The sequence below is a fragment of the Athene cunicularia genome (genome assembly GCF_003259725.1).
Source record: "Athene cunicularia isolate RWA chromosome 2 unlocalized genomic scaffold, athCun1 chr2_part1, whole genome shotgun sequence".
NCBI lineage: Eukaryota > Metazoa > Chordata > Aves > Strigiformes > Strigidae > Athene > Athene cunicularia.
The window spans coordinates 99,155,784-99,173,596 of NW_020799095.1; the positions used below are offsets into that span (position 1 = coordinate 99,155,784).

The 17,813-nt window shown below is 39.0% G+C and overlaps 1 protein-coding gene across 1 annotated transcript in view; it reads right to left on the reverse strand.

The window, feature by feature from the left end:
* Nucleotides 1-3,916: 3,916 nt before the first annotated feature.
* The window catches only part of PTPRM (protein tyrosine phosphatase, receptor type M), a 406,723-nt gene continuing 392,826 nt past the window's right edge, over nt 3,917-17,813 (reverse strand). Inside the window, exons 33-37 of the mRNA XM_026841434.1 lie at nt 16,217-16,348; nt 13,009-13,134; nt 11,053-11,216; nt 8,837-8,972; nt 3,917-4,813 (exon numbers count right to left, since the gene is read on the reverse strand). Of these exons, the coding sequence (XP_026697235.1) occupies nt 4,760-4,813; nt 8,837-8,972; nt 11,053-11,216; nt 13,009-13,134; nt 16,217-16,348 (612 nt within the window). The 3' untranslated portion in view covers nt 3,917-4,759. The remainder of the gene's footprint in view (nt 4,814-8,836; nt 8,973-11,052; nt 11,217-13,008; nt 13,135-16,216; nt 16,349-17,813) is intronic.

The following is a 17,813-nucleotide window of genomic DNA, read 5'->3' on the forward strand; positions in this document are numbered from 1 at the left end:
ACCAGGTGGGTCCTTGGAGGCTCTCATGGAAGTTACAGACCTGAAAGCAGTGTAGCACTGTAGCTCTCCTGCTCTGCCTGGCCAGGCTGGGCCAGGGAGATGCGGCAGCCTTGCCCTGAAAGTAGATGAGGAGCTGAAGAGACAGGCTGGAGGAGGTGGGGGCCACAGCAGTTGGCTTTCAGGCTTAGAGCAGGAGATCAGGCAAGTTGGAGAAATAATGAGCTCAACAGTTGCTTTTTCAGCTTTCCACAGAAAAGCCTGCTTGGAAATACCCAGCAGGGGTGAGGAAGGCATTTTACTGTGGCTGTTTATTGCAGTTTGCGAAGGGTTGACAAGTCTTTGGTAAGGTGCCTTGGTTAAAGTGGGCTAGGATGCTGGAGGTGAGAGTCAGCAGCTGAGCGGGGCGCGTGGAACAAGCCTCCTCGTGCCAGAGACATAAGGAAACCTCCCAGTGCCAGAGCCTGCGAATGGCTGAGGCAATGCAAATGCACCCATCAGCTTATAATTTCACCATCTAGGCAACACCTAGGCTATGAAAATGAACAAAACAAATGAGCTTCAAGAGAAACAGCATTATTTTTCATATGGTCTGTTCAGATTTACTGGTACTCTGCCCCAGAAATGACAGTAGTCATTGGTGTCCTTAAGCATCAAACAACAGAACGTTAAGTGGTACATTTTTCTTCTATTACTAATTATTTTTTCTTTAAGTAAATCCAAGTGTTTGTCATCAGGTATGGACTGCACGAGATTTTGTAGTCCAAGGCTCCAGGTTGATAAAATAAGTGTAAAACCAACAATAAATGCAAAAGGTATGACAAATCATTCTGTAACAGTGATCTGTCTACATTGTTGTTTCTAAAGGCAAATGCACAACTGCTTGGAGAAGTTACTCTGGGAGGCAGAGCAACCAAATCACCTTTGAATGAGAAAACCAATGAGGTTGTAAAACCTCAGCTAAACTTTCAGATCACCTGCTTTCCTTTAGTCATCCTTGATTGGCAGGGGGTAGACACAAAGCAACCACAAGGGAAAGAAGACTTGGTGGCTGATCATGTTGTGAGTCTTTTGGAGTGAGTAATGCCAAGGGGCTTTAGGTTTGCTACTACCATTACAGCCTCTCGAGGTGTCCCCAAAGGAAGCTGCCTGGAGTAGCTGGTGCTGGAAATGTCAATTTATCTTCATTGCCACACCTCAAAGATGAAAAATCTCTTTGTGTCTTTGCTACATGTTATTAAAGGGCCAGTGTTAACTGAGAAGGGGCATATACAGTAAACAGTTAGACCTGGGGAACATCCTCATATAGTGAAATGAGAAGCAAACATTTCAGAGATATTAAAAGTAAGTCTTACCCTGCTGAAGGACAACTCCAAAATGAAGGTGGTCTTGATGCTTCACAGTGCCTTCAGATCAGGTCTTTGTGTCACAGAGACCCTGGTGAGCCACACTGAGTACAGCTGGGTGGGAAGATTTTTCTATGCTTTATTTTTTTTAATTTTACTGTGTGTAGTCCTTAGGCTTTGGGTTAGTACTCAGTGAAGCTACCCTGTCAGTGACAGACTCATTTTGCTGATAAAGAAGCCGAGGAAGCTGTCAGGAGCATTGCTGTTAAAAAGATACGGATTACCTACACGCGATCACCTCTCACCATCCCCATTGCCACTCTTTCAAAATAGCTTAGCAAAAATGATCTACCTTAAATCCTGGAGAGATGATGAGTTGGGTGATACATAGGGTTTAACCATTTAAAGTTATATTTTTATTCATTTATGCACCTCTTATATACTGGTGATCGAAGAAAACATTCCTTCCTCTGTGCCCTCCAGATGCTCCATAAATTCTGCAGTTGTACCAGGCTTGTAATTGCATAACTTCTGAAAAGGAAAGTTGGTTTATGAACACTTCAAATGGCTGTCACTACTGTTTTCTTTTTGTTGCCTCTTCTAAAATGCCACCCTCCAGGTAACTTTCGTAAACTCCATGCTGCTTCTTGAATACCTGCCCCCCACATTCACCTCTTCTTTTAGCTCCTGTCTGATTCCTTACATTTTCCCTGTTGCAAAATCCTGAAGACCGCATCTGCTTTTTCTTCTTGCCAAAATATTGTTTTACCTAAACCTGGATTCTCTATCATTTGTATTGATTGGTAGCTGCAGTATGAGTGAGGACATGAAGCTGCTTGCTGTGCTCCAGTTTTAAGGCAATGTAGTTTACAGAATGCCTTTTGGGACAACATCACACAGACTCTGTAACACAGGTTTGACTATGCCTATGTCAGAAGAAGAACAACAACAAAAAGTACTAGCAGTAAACCAATAAGAAACACTGAAGAACTCTCTCCCCGTCATCTCTTTCCCACCCTCTCATCCCCAAGACCTACCTGTGGAAAGTATGTCTGCAAGAGTTCAGCAGCTGAAATAATGTCCAGCAGACACTGGCAGTCTCTGCCCTTGTTAGAGATTGCTGTGATTCTTGCTGCATTTCAATAAATCTCATTTACATTTGGGATCGCATTGCTGCTGTCACCTATCCTAGGGTTCCTTCAACACGCTTAACCATCTTACACTTCTTTAAAGCATCAGGAAATACTGGACACATGCATGCATATTTCAATAAATAGATCATGGAATCCAACATTTTAGTGTCACACATTTATTACAAAGAAGCAAGCCTGGATGGCATACCTGGTTTGTCAAGCTTGTTGTGAGGGATATGATGTTAGAGGCTTGGATTTTGTTTCGGAACACTAGGGTTTCCAAACCAATGACAGCATATTCTGCTACAGGGTTTATCCAAGGACTATCATTCTTCTTAGGGCTGGGGTTGTTTTTCCTATGTTCTCCAGTACCTCTGTGCAATTTATAGCAATGGCCAGTACCTGCCAGCTACATTTTAAAGCAATTTTAAAAGAGATGCTTTCCAGCTGCAGAGGAAACCTATTCTCATGTCTTCAGATCTGAATTTTGCAGTGGTTTTGAACTGGCAGTTGACAAGCTCTGAGTCATTCTGTCCAAACTGGATCTCTTTGATTTAGAAGTTCTCAAAACATTTTGACTGATACATTTATATAGATACTGCCCCCATTGCAGATGGCTAGCACATTAAAAGAGGACTTTTTAAGAAATGAAATACTGTGCAGTCTGCTGCTTCCTTGCACTGGGAATATACTTCCATATAGCTTTGGAAGGCTTCAGTATTGAGCAATTTCTCTGTCTGCAATGTCTCCTAGACACTTCTGGGTGAAAGATCTGCAGTTCCAGCGGACAGTGCAGCAAGCCATTGCTGGCCCATTCCCCTTTCTTGCTGCTTCATTGCTGTGCTTTCTGCATCCATGAACATGAGGCAAGTCCCAGCCTGTTCAGACACTGATGAGTGCTTGAGAGAAAGGGGAACCTTTCAAACACCATGGAAGCGCAGTACAGCCATTCTCAGGACAGGCAAGAACTTTAATGATTTAAACCTTTCCACTGGTAACAGCTCTAGTAACAGAGCAGTTTTACTTACTTTTAACCCCCAGTCATTCTAGTATTGGTATTTTTAATACAAGGAACTACTTCCCCCTCACAGCTGTCATTCTTCCCAAGAACAAATGCACCATCACCCCTTTTGCAGCAGCAGATGCAGCATGAGTGGCAGGGAATGCTCAGGGCTGCAGAGGAATGCTGTGACAAGACTAAGTACTGCAAGCCCAACATCATCTCAGCAGGGCAATTTCTGGGTTCTGCATTTGTGCATTTTTAAACATACAATTCACCTCTTTTTATATTTTGGCACGGCACATCTTGCTATTGGCTGGATCAACATTGGATCACACAACAAACACACTCTGGAGGTAGCTCAGTATTTACAAGAATTAATCCGAAAAGAGGCTTAGTTGAAGGCACTCAGGTGCCAAGAGATATTAAATTAAACGAGATTTTATCATGTATGTAATTATTTATTGAGCTGAGAATCCATACAAGGTAAACAAATGTTTACACTATCATACAGTAAGCATTTCCAGGGCTTAATAAAAATGATTGTCACTCACTGTGCTTCACAAAAAAATTCATTTTAATGAATAAATAATTTGATGAAATCAAAAAATATTTACAATATAAACAAATGAAAAAGCTTTGGATATATTAATCTGAGCATCCTGTATTTTGCATTTTCTAACTGTACTTCTATCAAGATTCTCTCTCTGCAATGGTACAAAGTGGATAGAAATTACAACTCAACAAAGTTAACATGATTTAGTACATGTCCTTTCATTAGTTCAGATAAGCTACATATGATTCATTTATTATGCATGTGTTAGAATACAAATACAACTAAAATCATATATTACTAAAATGCCAGACAGCATTCTCCACAGAACAGAAATGTACACTAGGCTGTGACAATAACTGAGAATCACAGGCAACAAAATGTAACAGAAAAGTACAAATTCCTTCATAAGAATATAATTGTGCTCTCTTATTTACCAAAGGACTATGCTGCTTCACCACATCAATGGCTATGTATGAATACAGTGTTCAACAACGGCCATGTGGTTTGGTGAATGTTCACATGGGTGTCAAGCAGCGGCATTATAGTGGAAAACGGGCAGTGCAAGCAGTTTATAAACATCTTTTTGGGCTCTTAAAAAGAGCCAATTATACAAAGCAGTATAAGCACAACACTGAGAAGTCTTCATCTCATTTACACAGATATTATGAAGCGACTTGCTTTGTTTGTGGTGGTGAAAGAAGGAACTTTGTCTGTGCTGTTTATGCAATCAGCCAGAATTCAAGTATTCCAAAGCCACTTCATAGCAGAATTTGTATTGATCCTGAAAAATCAAAAGAAAACCATAAAGTCAGTTATTGAAGGAACTTAATTAAGGGGATCAATATTTCTCTTCTGTTAAAATTATTTACTATCAGCTGTTGTCAATGGGAACCAGTTTGAAAATCCAATTTATATGCAGGTAAGAAAATCTTTATATTAACCAGACAACAGACACTACACACAGTAACTTATGGTACAGCTTCTATTAGATGGGTATTTAGCTGCTCTAATACACTTGTATGAGGAAAAATTGATACACATAAGCAAATTGACTTGCAACCCTTCTGTCATCTGTCCAAAATGCTCGTGTAGCACTTTACCAGAATTGGAGTTACTGAAATTCCTCCCTGGAAACGTTTATCTTAAAATAGACCCCATGTCTAGTACTTCCCAGATTGTAACTTTTATTTTAATGTCATTCATACACTTGCTACATTTCAGGGCAAGAGCTGCTTACTGTTCCTCCTCCACATGCGGCCCAAACTCATGCTGAAATACTGTCCTCTCCCAGCGCAAGAGAGGCCAACGGTTTTGACTGACTCTTGCCCACCTCTGCAACTTTAAAAGATGAAGTCACTGAAGACTTCACAGCTTTGTGTGTGCACACATATCCCTCTTCTGTTTTCATTCTTGCTACTCGCAATATTTAACAATACTACAAACATTTAAATGAAACAAAAAAGCCGAAAGAAATAGGTGTGGGTTCCCTGAATCCAAGGGCTCTGGCTTCTAAAAAATTCAGTTTGGAAATACCTGCCGGTTTTATGACTATTTCTGCCACTGAAATGTCTTTCTCTTATGCACTTGAATCAATTAATAAAAGATATATAAGTATGTACTATCATACAGGAACAACAACAGATTTAACTAGCTGACAGCACTCAGCCTTCACCTTCCCAACATCACAAGTAGGAAGATTACAACTACACTTCAGATATATTCTCTGTTTCATTGAAGCAAACATTTTAATGGATTAACTCTTCTGGCCTGTACTTGTGATTTTGGGTCACGCTTTAGCTGAGAGGAGAGTTCACTTTAACATGTAAGAGACCAAATAATATTACAACAATCAAAAAGCCATTAACAAGTATGGACAATTTCGAAGTTCTTTTGTTGAGATCTGTCACGTCAAAAGGAAACAAGTGCACATATCATCTAAGTTATGAATGAGTTGTATGTGAGGTGCCCGTGTCTTCTTCAGAATGAGAAAAGAATAAAAAAGAAGAAAGAAAAGAAAGGAATATTATGTAAATTATTCCTTCTCTGCTATTATTTCATGTATGTTTCTAAATAAATGAAAATTATTCTATAACCACATAACAGATCAAAAGAAGAGATCAGCCACTCATCCATTTCCATTTTTCCATGCTCATTTTATGCTGATTTACTGATCCAGCAGAGTAACTGTCATTTTTAGTAAACTGAATACCTGTCTTAAAGAGCAGACATATATTATTTTGCACTGTGTTCACTCATGTGTGTCCTTTGTGCATTTTTATTCTTCATTTGATGGTGGATATTAAAAGTCTCTTTACATTAGCTAGCTTCAGAGATGTACATTTTAATTTTGTTTCTAGGACACCTATTGGTAGGTCCAATAACCTTTATCAGAAAATGCTTTGGGCATTCTGTAATATACGTTTTGTAATACCATGTATTACCTTTGCATGATGGCTGAAGAATTTCACAGATTTCTATACTGTATGGATGTGGCATTCAGATTTTTACACTTGCAGGAAAACCAAAGGTTTCAATGAAATTAAGAGATGAATCTCTAAGTATGGACTGTAAAGACTGTCCTTCATCTAGTCGGAAAGTGCATAACATGTATTGATAAAGCAATCTTGAAGCTATTTTTCTGAAATATTTATAAATCTGAGCATTTAATCTTTTACCGCAACATTTTACAAAGGTAGATGAATATTACTGTTCTAATTTTTCAGATATGGAAACTGAGGCAAAGACCTTAATATAAGAAAGGTGATAAAGGGTAAAGTCAGTAACAGGATCAGGAAAAGAACTCAAGTGTCTGTCTCGATGCCCTTTTACCATGAAACAATCTACATGGAAATTGAAATCTTGCTAATTCAAACATTTGTTCCTACAAAGTAGCAGACCAAGATTGAAGAGATGTGGTTCTAACTCTGCTTTGTCAGTGAATTACGTGATAAAGGGAAAATTCCTGATTGTCCCCTGCCTTTGTTCCTCTGTCTGTAAAAATAAGGAAAACAATATGGGTCTCCTTCACGAGTGCTTTGAAATCGCCTAATGAAAAGGCCTTATGGGGCCTCTCCATGCTGTCCAGACATTCTCAGTACCATCCTCAATTTACTAAAAGCTATTTTTACACTCTAAAATAATACATTTAGCTTTTGATTAAAAGAAAAATGGAGACAGCTGCCTGAGAAATCTACACCTGGAGAACTGTCACAAACGGTAATTTATAGACAGAATTTCCTTCAACTGTACACCTTCACACTGGTAATTTTCTTTTTATTTCTATAAAATAAATGAGTAAGAGATCAGTGAGTTCTGTGGACTTAAGCTCTGGGAGAACAGAGAACAGCAGGCCTGCCAAGTCTCTATCCAAACTATACCATCTGAATGAAGAAGTAGGACACTTTTCTTAATATCTAGGAAATAAAAATGTATGGTTCTCAGCATGATGATTCTCCTCCTGAGAATATAAACTAGAGGAAGAGGAGCCAACTAAGCTTCTCCCTCCCACCACTGTGAATGCTCGATAGTTTCTCGCAAGATTCACAGTTCCACATTGCTGGCTCATGGCCCTGTGGTACTGCTTGTAAATTCCCTCCTTGCTTTGCACAGCTGGCAACATCTGGCTTTTTTCCCATGATCTTGGCCAACGCAGGGCCTAGGGGAGGGTCTGGGACTTCACAGGCAGGCTAGGTGAGAGCACTGTGATGGAGGATGTGGTGGGAGCCATTCTCTATGGGATAGATGAGGGCAGTGATACATGTGGTGGTGAAGTGGATAACCCTACTCACCTACACATGAGGCTGAAAGCCTCACTCTCCCCAACAGAAATTCCTGTTTTCTGCCTATTCTCCAGTGTGTTTCACACCCAGATCTCAGTAGCTCATCTGAGAGAGGGGGAATCTCTCCTAAAAGTACAACAGGTTGGACCAGCTCTGCCAAATGCCTTCTGCCTTACCGTGGGCACTCTAAAAAGGATGTTGAAATATGACCCAAACTTGTTTAACCAGAGCCTGCAAAATTAGCTCAGGTTGCTTTAGCACCTTGAAGCTGCCCAGATGCTGCTTCCTCCTGCCTATGATGCTAAATCGAATACAGCTGCCTCTTAAGCAGCCACCTCTACAGTGTGATGTTGTAAAACAGTGTCTTTTATAGCCCAGGCTTCAGAATAGGGTATCACACTATACCCATCTCCAAGTACAGAACTACACACTGGAGTGTAAGAACCTGCTAGTTTAAGCTGTTCTGAAGCTCTTCTGGCATAGCAGCTGGCACTTCAGCAATTCTCCATTTAAAAAAAAAAAGCCCATAAAATACTCTCTAGGAAAATAATTGCACATGGCCCCTTGTTTCTGAACTTCTTTAATCTTTCTGTGAGATAGAGCAACCACAATTAAATGCAATATTCTGGATGTCAAAATGAAATTCATGGCTTTGATAAATATTAGGCGATTAAGTTATTTATAAAATATATAATTTGAAAATCTGGCATTTCATTTTACATAACTATTATTTCTACTATGCAAGGGCTGCTCTCCACTTGGCTCAGCCTGCTAGAAAAGAAAATTAATAAGGATGTTCGGCTGAAAGTTTAAAACTCTTAAAAAATTCAAATGAACAGAGACAAAGTCTCCTTGGGAAGAGAGCAGTGTAAAAATACTCTTACAAGTGAAGTGACTTCATTATCCCCTTTGAAAATTACTTGCTTGCTTTGTGAACAACTCCCACTGCAAATCCTGGAAATCTTTCCGAGTCTTCTGAGAAAAAGGAAATTTTCTATTTAGTGGTGCAGTTAAATAGCTCATACCAGAAGGTCCACCATGTTAGGCTTATTATTCCTCAGCGTCTTCACAGCATGGAATACGTCAACAGCCCTCTGATGTCGAAGCATTTCACAAACAATACTGATTGCACAAAATGTCCCACTGCGGCCACCTCCATTCCTACAATAAAAGTGATAAAATGGCTCAGTTAAAATTGACTCTGTGTTACAAGTTCGTACAGCACCAGGGATGGCTACAGAAGGCATGAGTTCCAGTGGGGAGAAACCACAAAACATTCCTGTCCCCAAAGGCTGCCGAAGTCTAGGCAGAACACAATTTTTAATTTGAATTAATGGGCTGAAAGATCTCAAAGCTATGATTCAGAATCCAGCAGGCTGAAAGCCTGGGAGGAATCGAATGGCTGAGTTTTGGACCACCCTTTAGCAAACGCTTGAGACAGCACAAAGAGGCTGCTAAAATAATAACAAGGTACTGTTCGATTCAGTTCAGCAGCCTTTTGCACTGTAAACACACAAGGTTGCAACGAACATCAGGCCTGGAAATGTTCTAGAGAAAGTGGATCTTTGAGTTCTTTTACTCCAAATCCTGGTGCTCTCCTCCTGGACTCAAAAGGCATTGCAGAGGAGCAGCAGAAGTGCCCAAAGTCTCATTTGTAGGAGCCCTTCCAGTGGCTCCACCTTTAGCATGGCAAGAGGCGGTGCTGCCATATTCCCTTGGCTGATGCGCTCACTCCCTGGCACCAGGCAGAGGGGCAGGCTGCCTGGCAATGACTACTTTTAAAAGTGTATGTATTCCCCCTCCACCCACAGTATCAGAGGATGAGAACCCGAAGTGACTTGCTAACAAAGAAGCCAGGCACAAGTGTTCATATGCATGATCAAATACAGTATTTAATAATACTTTATCCCCAGTTATTTTTAATCTTTGAGAATCTTTTTCTTTCTGGAAACCCTATTATTTCTACAGCTATTCTAATCAGAATCTTTAGGCTGTGCTTCACTGAAAATAATAAACCTTAATAATTACCAGAGTGCAGACTAGTTAGGTAGCAGGTCTTTCAAACCACATTTGCAAATGGTTGATTTTCAAAGGAAGATACAACATCGCACATCTGTCACATCCAGGCTGTATGAAAAGAATGCTCTCTGCTGCCAAAACATTGCCTGATATTGTGGACTCTTTGAGAATTTTAATTAAAATAAAGCCATTTAAAAGGATGATATTAGAGTTTTTTCTTTCTGTACTGCCTGGAAGTGACGCATGTGTGATGTTGTACAACTATTTAATATCATCAGCCACCTCAGAGATAACAGTAATTTGCACTTCAAAAGGGTCTTTTCAGCTAAAGATCTCAAAACATTAATTAATCACACTGCACAATGCTCCTTTGATGAAAGTATTATTATCCCCATTCTACAGATGGGGAAACTGAAGAGCAATGACTTGTTCAAGGTCAGTGATAGTGGGAATTATTAATACACTCTTAGACTTTCCTCCATCGTTCTAACATTGGGTCTCAGCTTCTGAAAGTGTGTGTGTGCTTTTCCCATTAGCATGTCCCTTCCCCATCATGGCAGCATCTTTAAACAGATGTTTAGAGGAAGAGGGATAAAACTTTAAGCACTCAAGACTGAGTCTCAAAAATCAGCTACTGCTGAGAGCAAACAGCGTGTACAAGTATTAAGCCATATAAAAGGAAGGATGGTGGCAGACTGGATGAGAGCCTGCACCACTGGAGCACAAAGGCCACAGAAGTACAAAAGTATATACTCTTATTAGAGAAAAGTAAGGCTTTTGGATCATTAGGATCATTGTAACTGGTCTATCACACCACTTTTACTTATATGCTTTATGTGTGGAAGTGGAATCACCCCTCCAATACTACTTATTTCTACAGTTCTTATCTGTAGAAATAAAGGGTACGTTGTTCTGAAGGTACAATTTTGATTTTTCTCTGAATAAATATGCACCTTTTCCATTTGCAAAAGTCACTGGACATCTTTATATAAAGTTGACTTAAACATCATCTTTTCACAGGAGTCTACCAAGGTAGAGGGAAACTCATGAATCTACATAAAAATTATACAATTCTTCTTGTATTCAGAGCTTTTAAATGAGCGGTTGTATTATTTATCCACTTCCAGATTAGATAGATACCTCTTCACAAATATTTTAAAACCTGGCACCTATTCTGTTAAGAGTATTCCTTTATTTTCTCTTTTCTGTTTCCAGTACTTACAAGCAATGTACAACTGTGCGTCCCTCTCCCCCATTGTATTCTTCCTGCCACTTCTCCACCTGGCGGATAAGCTTCAAGAAGGAGCGTTTAGAAACTGGAGTGTCTCTGTACATGGGCCATCCCAGGAACTGGAACTGCTGCACCATCCGATAGCCATCTTGGGGCTGTAGAGATTCAGACAACAAACAGGGAAAATAACAGATTATTTTTGGTATATAATTTAGATATTTGTATCAGTGAGGAAAGTTGTTCAAGCAGATCACCACTGACAAACACTAATGCAATTTCAACTGCCCTTGAGGAGTTATAACTTTTAATTTCCAATGGAGTTAGTAGAACAAGAAGCTTTAAACTGAGTGCTGTACAAATAGACTTAGAATAGAGCAATGGTACAGCTGCAGGACCAAGCAAATAATTAATTAATATCATAGGAGGAATTTGGTAGCAAAGAGAGACCTGCAACACAACTTCATTTTTTTTTTTATATGTTTCAGCATTTTGAATAATATTTGCATGCTTCTGTCTTTTTTTTACAAGAAAGGTCAAAACCTTTCAACCTTTCAAGATATTCTGAAGCAGGAAACATTTAAAAAAACAAACAAAACCCTCATATGTTTCTGGCTTATAAAAAACCTAACTACATTTTATTTTATTGTGTGCTACTGCAGCAGTCAGAACCCCTCTGGTGAAATGTTACCGAACAGTTGCTTTATGGTGATTTAAAATAAAAAAGGAGCATAGAACAAGTGTTAGTGGTAGAAAATTAGTCTTTTGAAAAGGGCATAATAAACACACACATGAAAACTGTTTCTGTAGTCTAGGATTTGCCACTTTCACTTCTGTGCAAAGTGATGGCATTTTAGTGCCACTTTTAAAATGAGGAACACACAGAAATGTTGACATTACCATTTTTTCTCTAGAGTAAGAGGTAATAGAGAGTACGTAAGATTAATGAGATAAGGGAATAAACCAAAGTGGATGCAGTATTAGATATGTTCTTCGATGCGTTTTGTCTGCTTTATGTCAAAATTTGGAATCTACTGATTTCCTGACCGGTTTCTTTCAGCTGACAGCCCCTCTTCCCAAAGCACATCAGCCAGACCCAGCGCCTGCTAAAGCTCACATTAACACTGCTGGAGACTGTGTTTCTATCTTGCCACATTTGCTGTGAATGTAAGGCCTTCACAGTATTAAAGAAGTATCTTGAAGCTCACAATCTGTTCAGATGTTAGCATGTTTTTGGGTGTGGTTTTGGGTGGTTTCCCTGTCCTGATAGCTACTGGATCTCAGGGCAGTTCCCAACTTTTTTCATCAGGGAGTGCTGCTTATTCCTAGCTGTGGCTCTTTGGTGACTGATACCAGTCCATTGCAAAGGCTCCCTCCATCTGGATGGGTAGAGATGCCTGGTCTGTGGTAGAGTCTTTTTTCCAGTCAGCTTGAAAGACATGCCTTGTTTGGTCTTCTGTCAACTTTATGGAAGCATAAAGGCTGGATACAAAAACGTACTTGTCCCTCTGAAGTGCTTACATATATTATGAAGTGTGATTAGTGGGACAGGATCTTCTCTAAAAGCCTGGGACTGGTATTGAAAAACATGCCTACTACTGGTGCACAGCTTTCTTTGCATGACACAGAATACAAATATGCAAGATGGCTAATTTCAGGCTGTTGAAAACAGCACTGATTTCGGCATTTCTTGGCTACCATACCATCTGAATACTGCATTTATTTCATTTGCATTTAGCACACTTGAGATATGCATTAAAATATTTTTTACTTTACACATAGGCGGCTTTTTTTCTTGTTGATTATGGTGTGACTCAGTATTGCACCGTTGCTTTCAAATAAATAAACTGAAAAATGAGAATGGTTTTATGTGAGTTTAACTTTCATTTTTTGTGATTTGAGTAGTCGACTCATCTACTGAGACAGAAATTTTGCAAATAATGTCCTTACTCTGGCTGCATTATAAATTCGGAATATCCGGCTGATTATGTCTTCTTCTAAATCAGCTGATACAAACTCCACCTGAATAGGACCGTGTCGGTGTACTCCATTTTCTGGCCAGTACTGAGGGCACAGCTATAGAAGACCACAAACACAAAAGAACACAGTTAATCCCTCTGAATTTCATGCTGTCTCAATATACTTTTCTAGATTTTATTTTGTGCTACATTTATTACTGAAATTCTCACACAATTTCTTTATAAAATACACAGTGCACCATCTTCCACCAGTTTCGAGCACTCTACTTTTACTTTACAAGTTTAAACAAATGCCTTTTCACTTAATTGAACATACTATTGCTTGCTGCTATGCTCGCCATTCTCTGGTATTTGGAGTAACACATTTCTGACAGTCAACATCAGTTCTGAAATATGTTATGACAAGACAGTGGGATGCTGTCAAATATGACCATATCTTGGAGACAGAGTAGAGCCTAAAGACAAAAATCGTGGTATCTCCAACTGTCCTGAAAAGTTGGTAATAATTCAATCTACATCAGAATGCATGCTTTATACTATGAAGGGTGCATCAATTCTCAAAGCTCAGGACTTCACTTTCACATCTGTTTCACTTGTGACTGATGATATTGGCTAATATCAGGATTGCTTTAGATTTTCAACAACTGCTCAATTTCATCTTATGAATGCCACCTGAAAATAGTAATTATGCTTTCTTTAGTGCTCAGAAAACATTACTTCTAGGTATCTAAAGATCACAAAGTAATACTACCATTATCTTGCAGTTTTAGTGTCTAATAATATCACAATGGCTTAATCCAGGAACTAATTATCATCTGTGTTAATACTTTAAAGATTAAATCAACACTTTGCAAGGAGGTTTTTGAAGCTAGACTCTGCTTGTCCGTTATTTTCTATAAAAACCATAACGATTTTTTCCCCAGGGATATTTAGAGCAGTTCAAGCATGTAGCTTTTGCAAGCATTCACCAAAATTAAGTATGAACTCATGAAATTTTGTTTGCTTGCAGAAGCATTGATGTCATATTTGGAACTTTATTTCATTCAGTAAAACAGCTGTGGTCTTCATTCTGCTGCACTGCTGGTGGTGATCCAGAGCTGAGCTGACAAATCACATTTTCTCCAGATGTTGTTTTGCATTTCTTACAACACTTAGTCCTCAACAAAGCTGTTTAGAGATGACTACATTTTAGGAAAACATAATAATTTACTTCATCAATTAAAAAGAGAACAGGGTCTGATTTGCAGGAGTTCACTTTAACAAGTTAAAACCAGAAATTTCAAGTAGGAAAATAAATTTTCATTTATTTTAAACCCCCCCCATGATTTGGTCTGCTGAGCAAATTACTTTCCAAATATTGTCTAAATCTTACACAAATTTTTATTATGAAATATGCTCGTGTACAGGCCGGCAAAATACAAGCCACACAAGTAATGCAAACGCCAGTGCTCAGATCATTTAACATGTGCACAATTGAATCCACGTCTTTCAAATCTATAGGAATATTGTTCTAACAGATCTTTGAAAAATGGCTTAAATGCTAATAAGCAGAGCTGTTTGCTGGACCTGTTTTAGGAAGCCGAGATTGTCAAGTTTTAAAGAAAACAAAAGCATTTAGGTGATTGCATTTTGCATGCATGGGATGCTAGCAACTCTCTTTAAGTTAGAGTCACTGTGAAGGGTTGAACTTCATTTCCCAATAGAGTATAACAATCCACATCCATTGTAATATCTAACCAGAACTTTAAACACTCCATATATACATAAATAATAATGATAACAGTAATTATTAATAAATCTGAATGTAATGCATGTTTTTAATAAGCTCTGCCCTCTCTCCACTTCTGTTTGCTCTAAGGGGTTTGAGATTTATTCCTAATGAAAAGATTGTTACTCACATTAGAGGGAAAATGTTTAACATACTGCAGAGGCAGGTGCATTAACTGCATATCCCAATAGCTTTTAAAAGCCTGTGAGGCTAATAAAAGCTTGAAATAGCCATGCATTATTGTAAATTCAAAACACAGCCCACAAATTAAAAAAATTCTGTTCAGCAGTCCCTAACAGTCTGACTCCCTTGAGTCTTTCCGTATTCACTCAGAAAATTATCTTAAGGCTCATGAATAAAAGTTTTGTCTTTCATTTCTATTTTTCTCCCTGTAGACAGTTAAGGGCTTGGAATCAGAAATTCAGTCTTTAAACTAGTGTGTGGAATTTCTACACATTCCTTTGAAAGACAAAACGGCAGATGAGTATGTTTTAACAACAAATTCCTCATGTTAAAAAGAAATAAGAGGTAACACTTTCTAAGTATGTGCAATACTCAAGAAAGCTAAAAAGATTCTTGATCATATCAAGAATAAAACTGACATGTGGTCTGCTATAAAAAATAACCATTGCTCTTAACCAATAATCAGCAGATTAAGAATCCAGATTACCACCATGCTCTTCCAGCAGATGGCTGGTGCAGGTTGTTGGAACCAAGGAAATTATATTTGTGTAAGAACTTGGAATTGCACAGTTGCGAGCCAGGCTCTAGGATGCTTAGGGATTCATTCTAGTGATTAAATTGCCAAAACAGTAGATACGGTTTTCCAATTTTCTAACGAACATGTAATGGCATGCACAACCCCTTTGTAAGGCAATTACATTCCTCCATACATTTCATTGCCCTGTTTTCTCTTCCGAAGGATGCTTAGTATGCAATCTTGTTTAGTTCCTATCGCCTTCCTAATAATGTCATTTTATGCCAAACATAACACAGATTTTCACACTGAGAACACCCATCCCCTCATATGCAGACCAAAGTCCTTGACCTGTCTCAGGCAGGCTAACGAATAGCTGTTGGCTTCTAATGAATAACTTTTGGTTATTGGTGTGTTTCAGACTTGAGTCAGAATTCTACAATCATTGTTTTTGGTTTTTATCAGCTCTTCACAAAGCATGTTCTCTTATCAGAATAAGTTATGGATACATGCACACACTTATGTGTGCACTAACATTTTGGGGGAGAAGCTGCCAATGGTGTTATTTATTCCTCTTTCCCTATGTATATCTACAAGCTACAAATCAATTTTTCAGTGTGTTACTATTTAATGTTGTTTTATAAACTAATTACATCCTAAAGCTGTTCTGAAATGCTGAGGCACTTTTTGAATGGAGCATTCTTCTGGACTTACTTGTGCAGGATCCACATCGTTCAGCATAACTATTGAAGTGCAGTGATAATCTAGGACCAGTCTCCAGAAATCTTTGACAGTATTTGGTAAGGGATGCTGTGTAACTATAAAAGCTGATGGTTGCTTGTAGCTCTGCAAAGAAATAACAAGATGGTGAGAAGAATGGTAAGAGATAAATACCCATTTAGCAGAATGCCAGTCATAGCCCCAAAACTTCAGGACTGAAAGTGTTACTTCTATTTTCTATATAATTAATACATTGTTTTCAGCTCTTTCCTGAGATCTTACATGCTTCAAAGTTAATAAACTGTATTTGGGCAGAATAACTTCTGCAGATGGTATATTTCTGAAATGTATTTTATGCCACAGGCACAGAGTAAAATCATCAGAGGTTTTTGCCTCCAATGCAACTCCCACAAAATTCTGAGCAACAGTTTTGCTTTGAGCTGTTAATGGACAGATTAATCTTGGCTGTCTGCACTTAGCTGTTAATTTGAATGATGACTGTGAAAGGAAATATCTAGTTATTTTTTCAGAAATATGGTTGAAATTCTGGTCTATCTGACAGCAGCAAGGATACCCAGGGGATAAACTTCAGTGCTCTTTGGGTTGTTTTAGTACCAGAGTATGTCATTGACTGAGCTGTTTGGTGGAACTGTCCCACTGTGAATCTCATACTAGAATCTTTACTGATGTCCTCTTGAGAGTTCAAGGCCAGCGTGGCCATACTGGGGCAATTATTAGGAGGGGTTGCCATTGCAAGGAAGCCTCTACATGCCTTGAACTGAAGTATCTGTACCACAAGAGAGATACAATCTGATCACCTGTTTGCATCTTTCTGTCAGAGACAGTCACTGAAGAGACCACAGAAAATGAATACAATGCGTTTTGGGGTACAGATGAAGACAGACAAGATTTCAGTTCTTTGGTTTGTTTTTTAGCAAACTGCAACCAGAGGGCACTGATGCTGCAGGTACATCAGTCAGCTGCCTTCTAACCTACTGGTCCTGTCTTGCTGGAAGCCGCATGCAGATGAGAGATGCTTGAAGGCGTCTCCATTACTCCCTCACTTAGAAGTCCCAGAAGTTTTTTAGGAAAACCCGTTCTCCAACTCATGCTCATACTGAATAATGGAAATTATGCTTGCTATTCCTTTTGCTTGAAGTGAGCTCTAAAGGCTTACACGAGGTGATCCAACTGCATCTCAACTGATGCAAGTGGAGAGGGCAAAATGCATCATCTTGCCTGCTGGAGACTGAGAATTTAGAGAGAGGGTCAAATGTCTGCTCTTGTCTGTCAGTGTGGGGATATTGCAGGAGCCTGGCTAGGGCGCTTCAGGTGGAAAGTAATCTAGACCACCTCCTCCCTCAGAGCCTTTTGCCCAGACACACTTTTAGATCCAGGACATTGTTTCAACAGTGAAGAAGGGAAGCATTTTCAAAGCAAATATTGAGGTACTGCTCTTTCTGAGCCGTACTTAATTTACAGAACAAAACAGTACTGAACTCTCCAGGAAAGGAGACAATGTAATGGCAAGGTTGTAAATTGCAGATCAAGGGAGCTCTGTTCTAATACGAATGTCGTTGACCTACTGTGA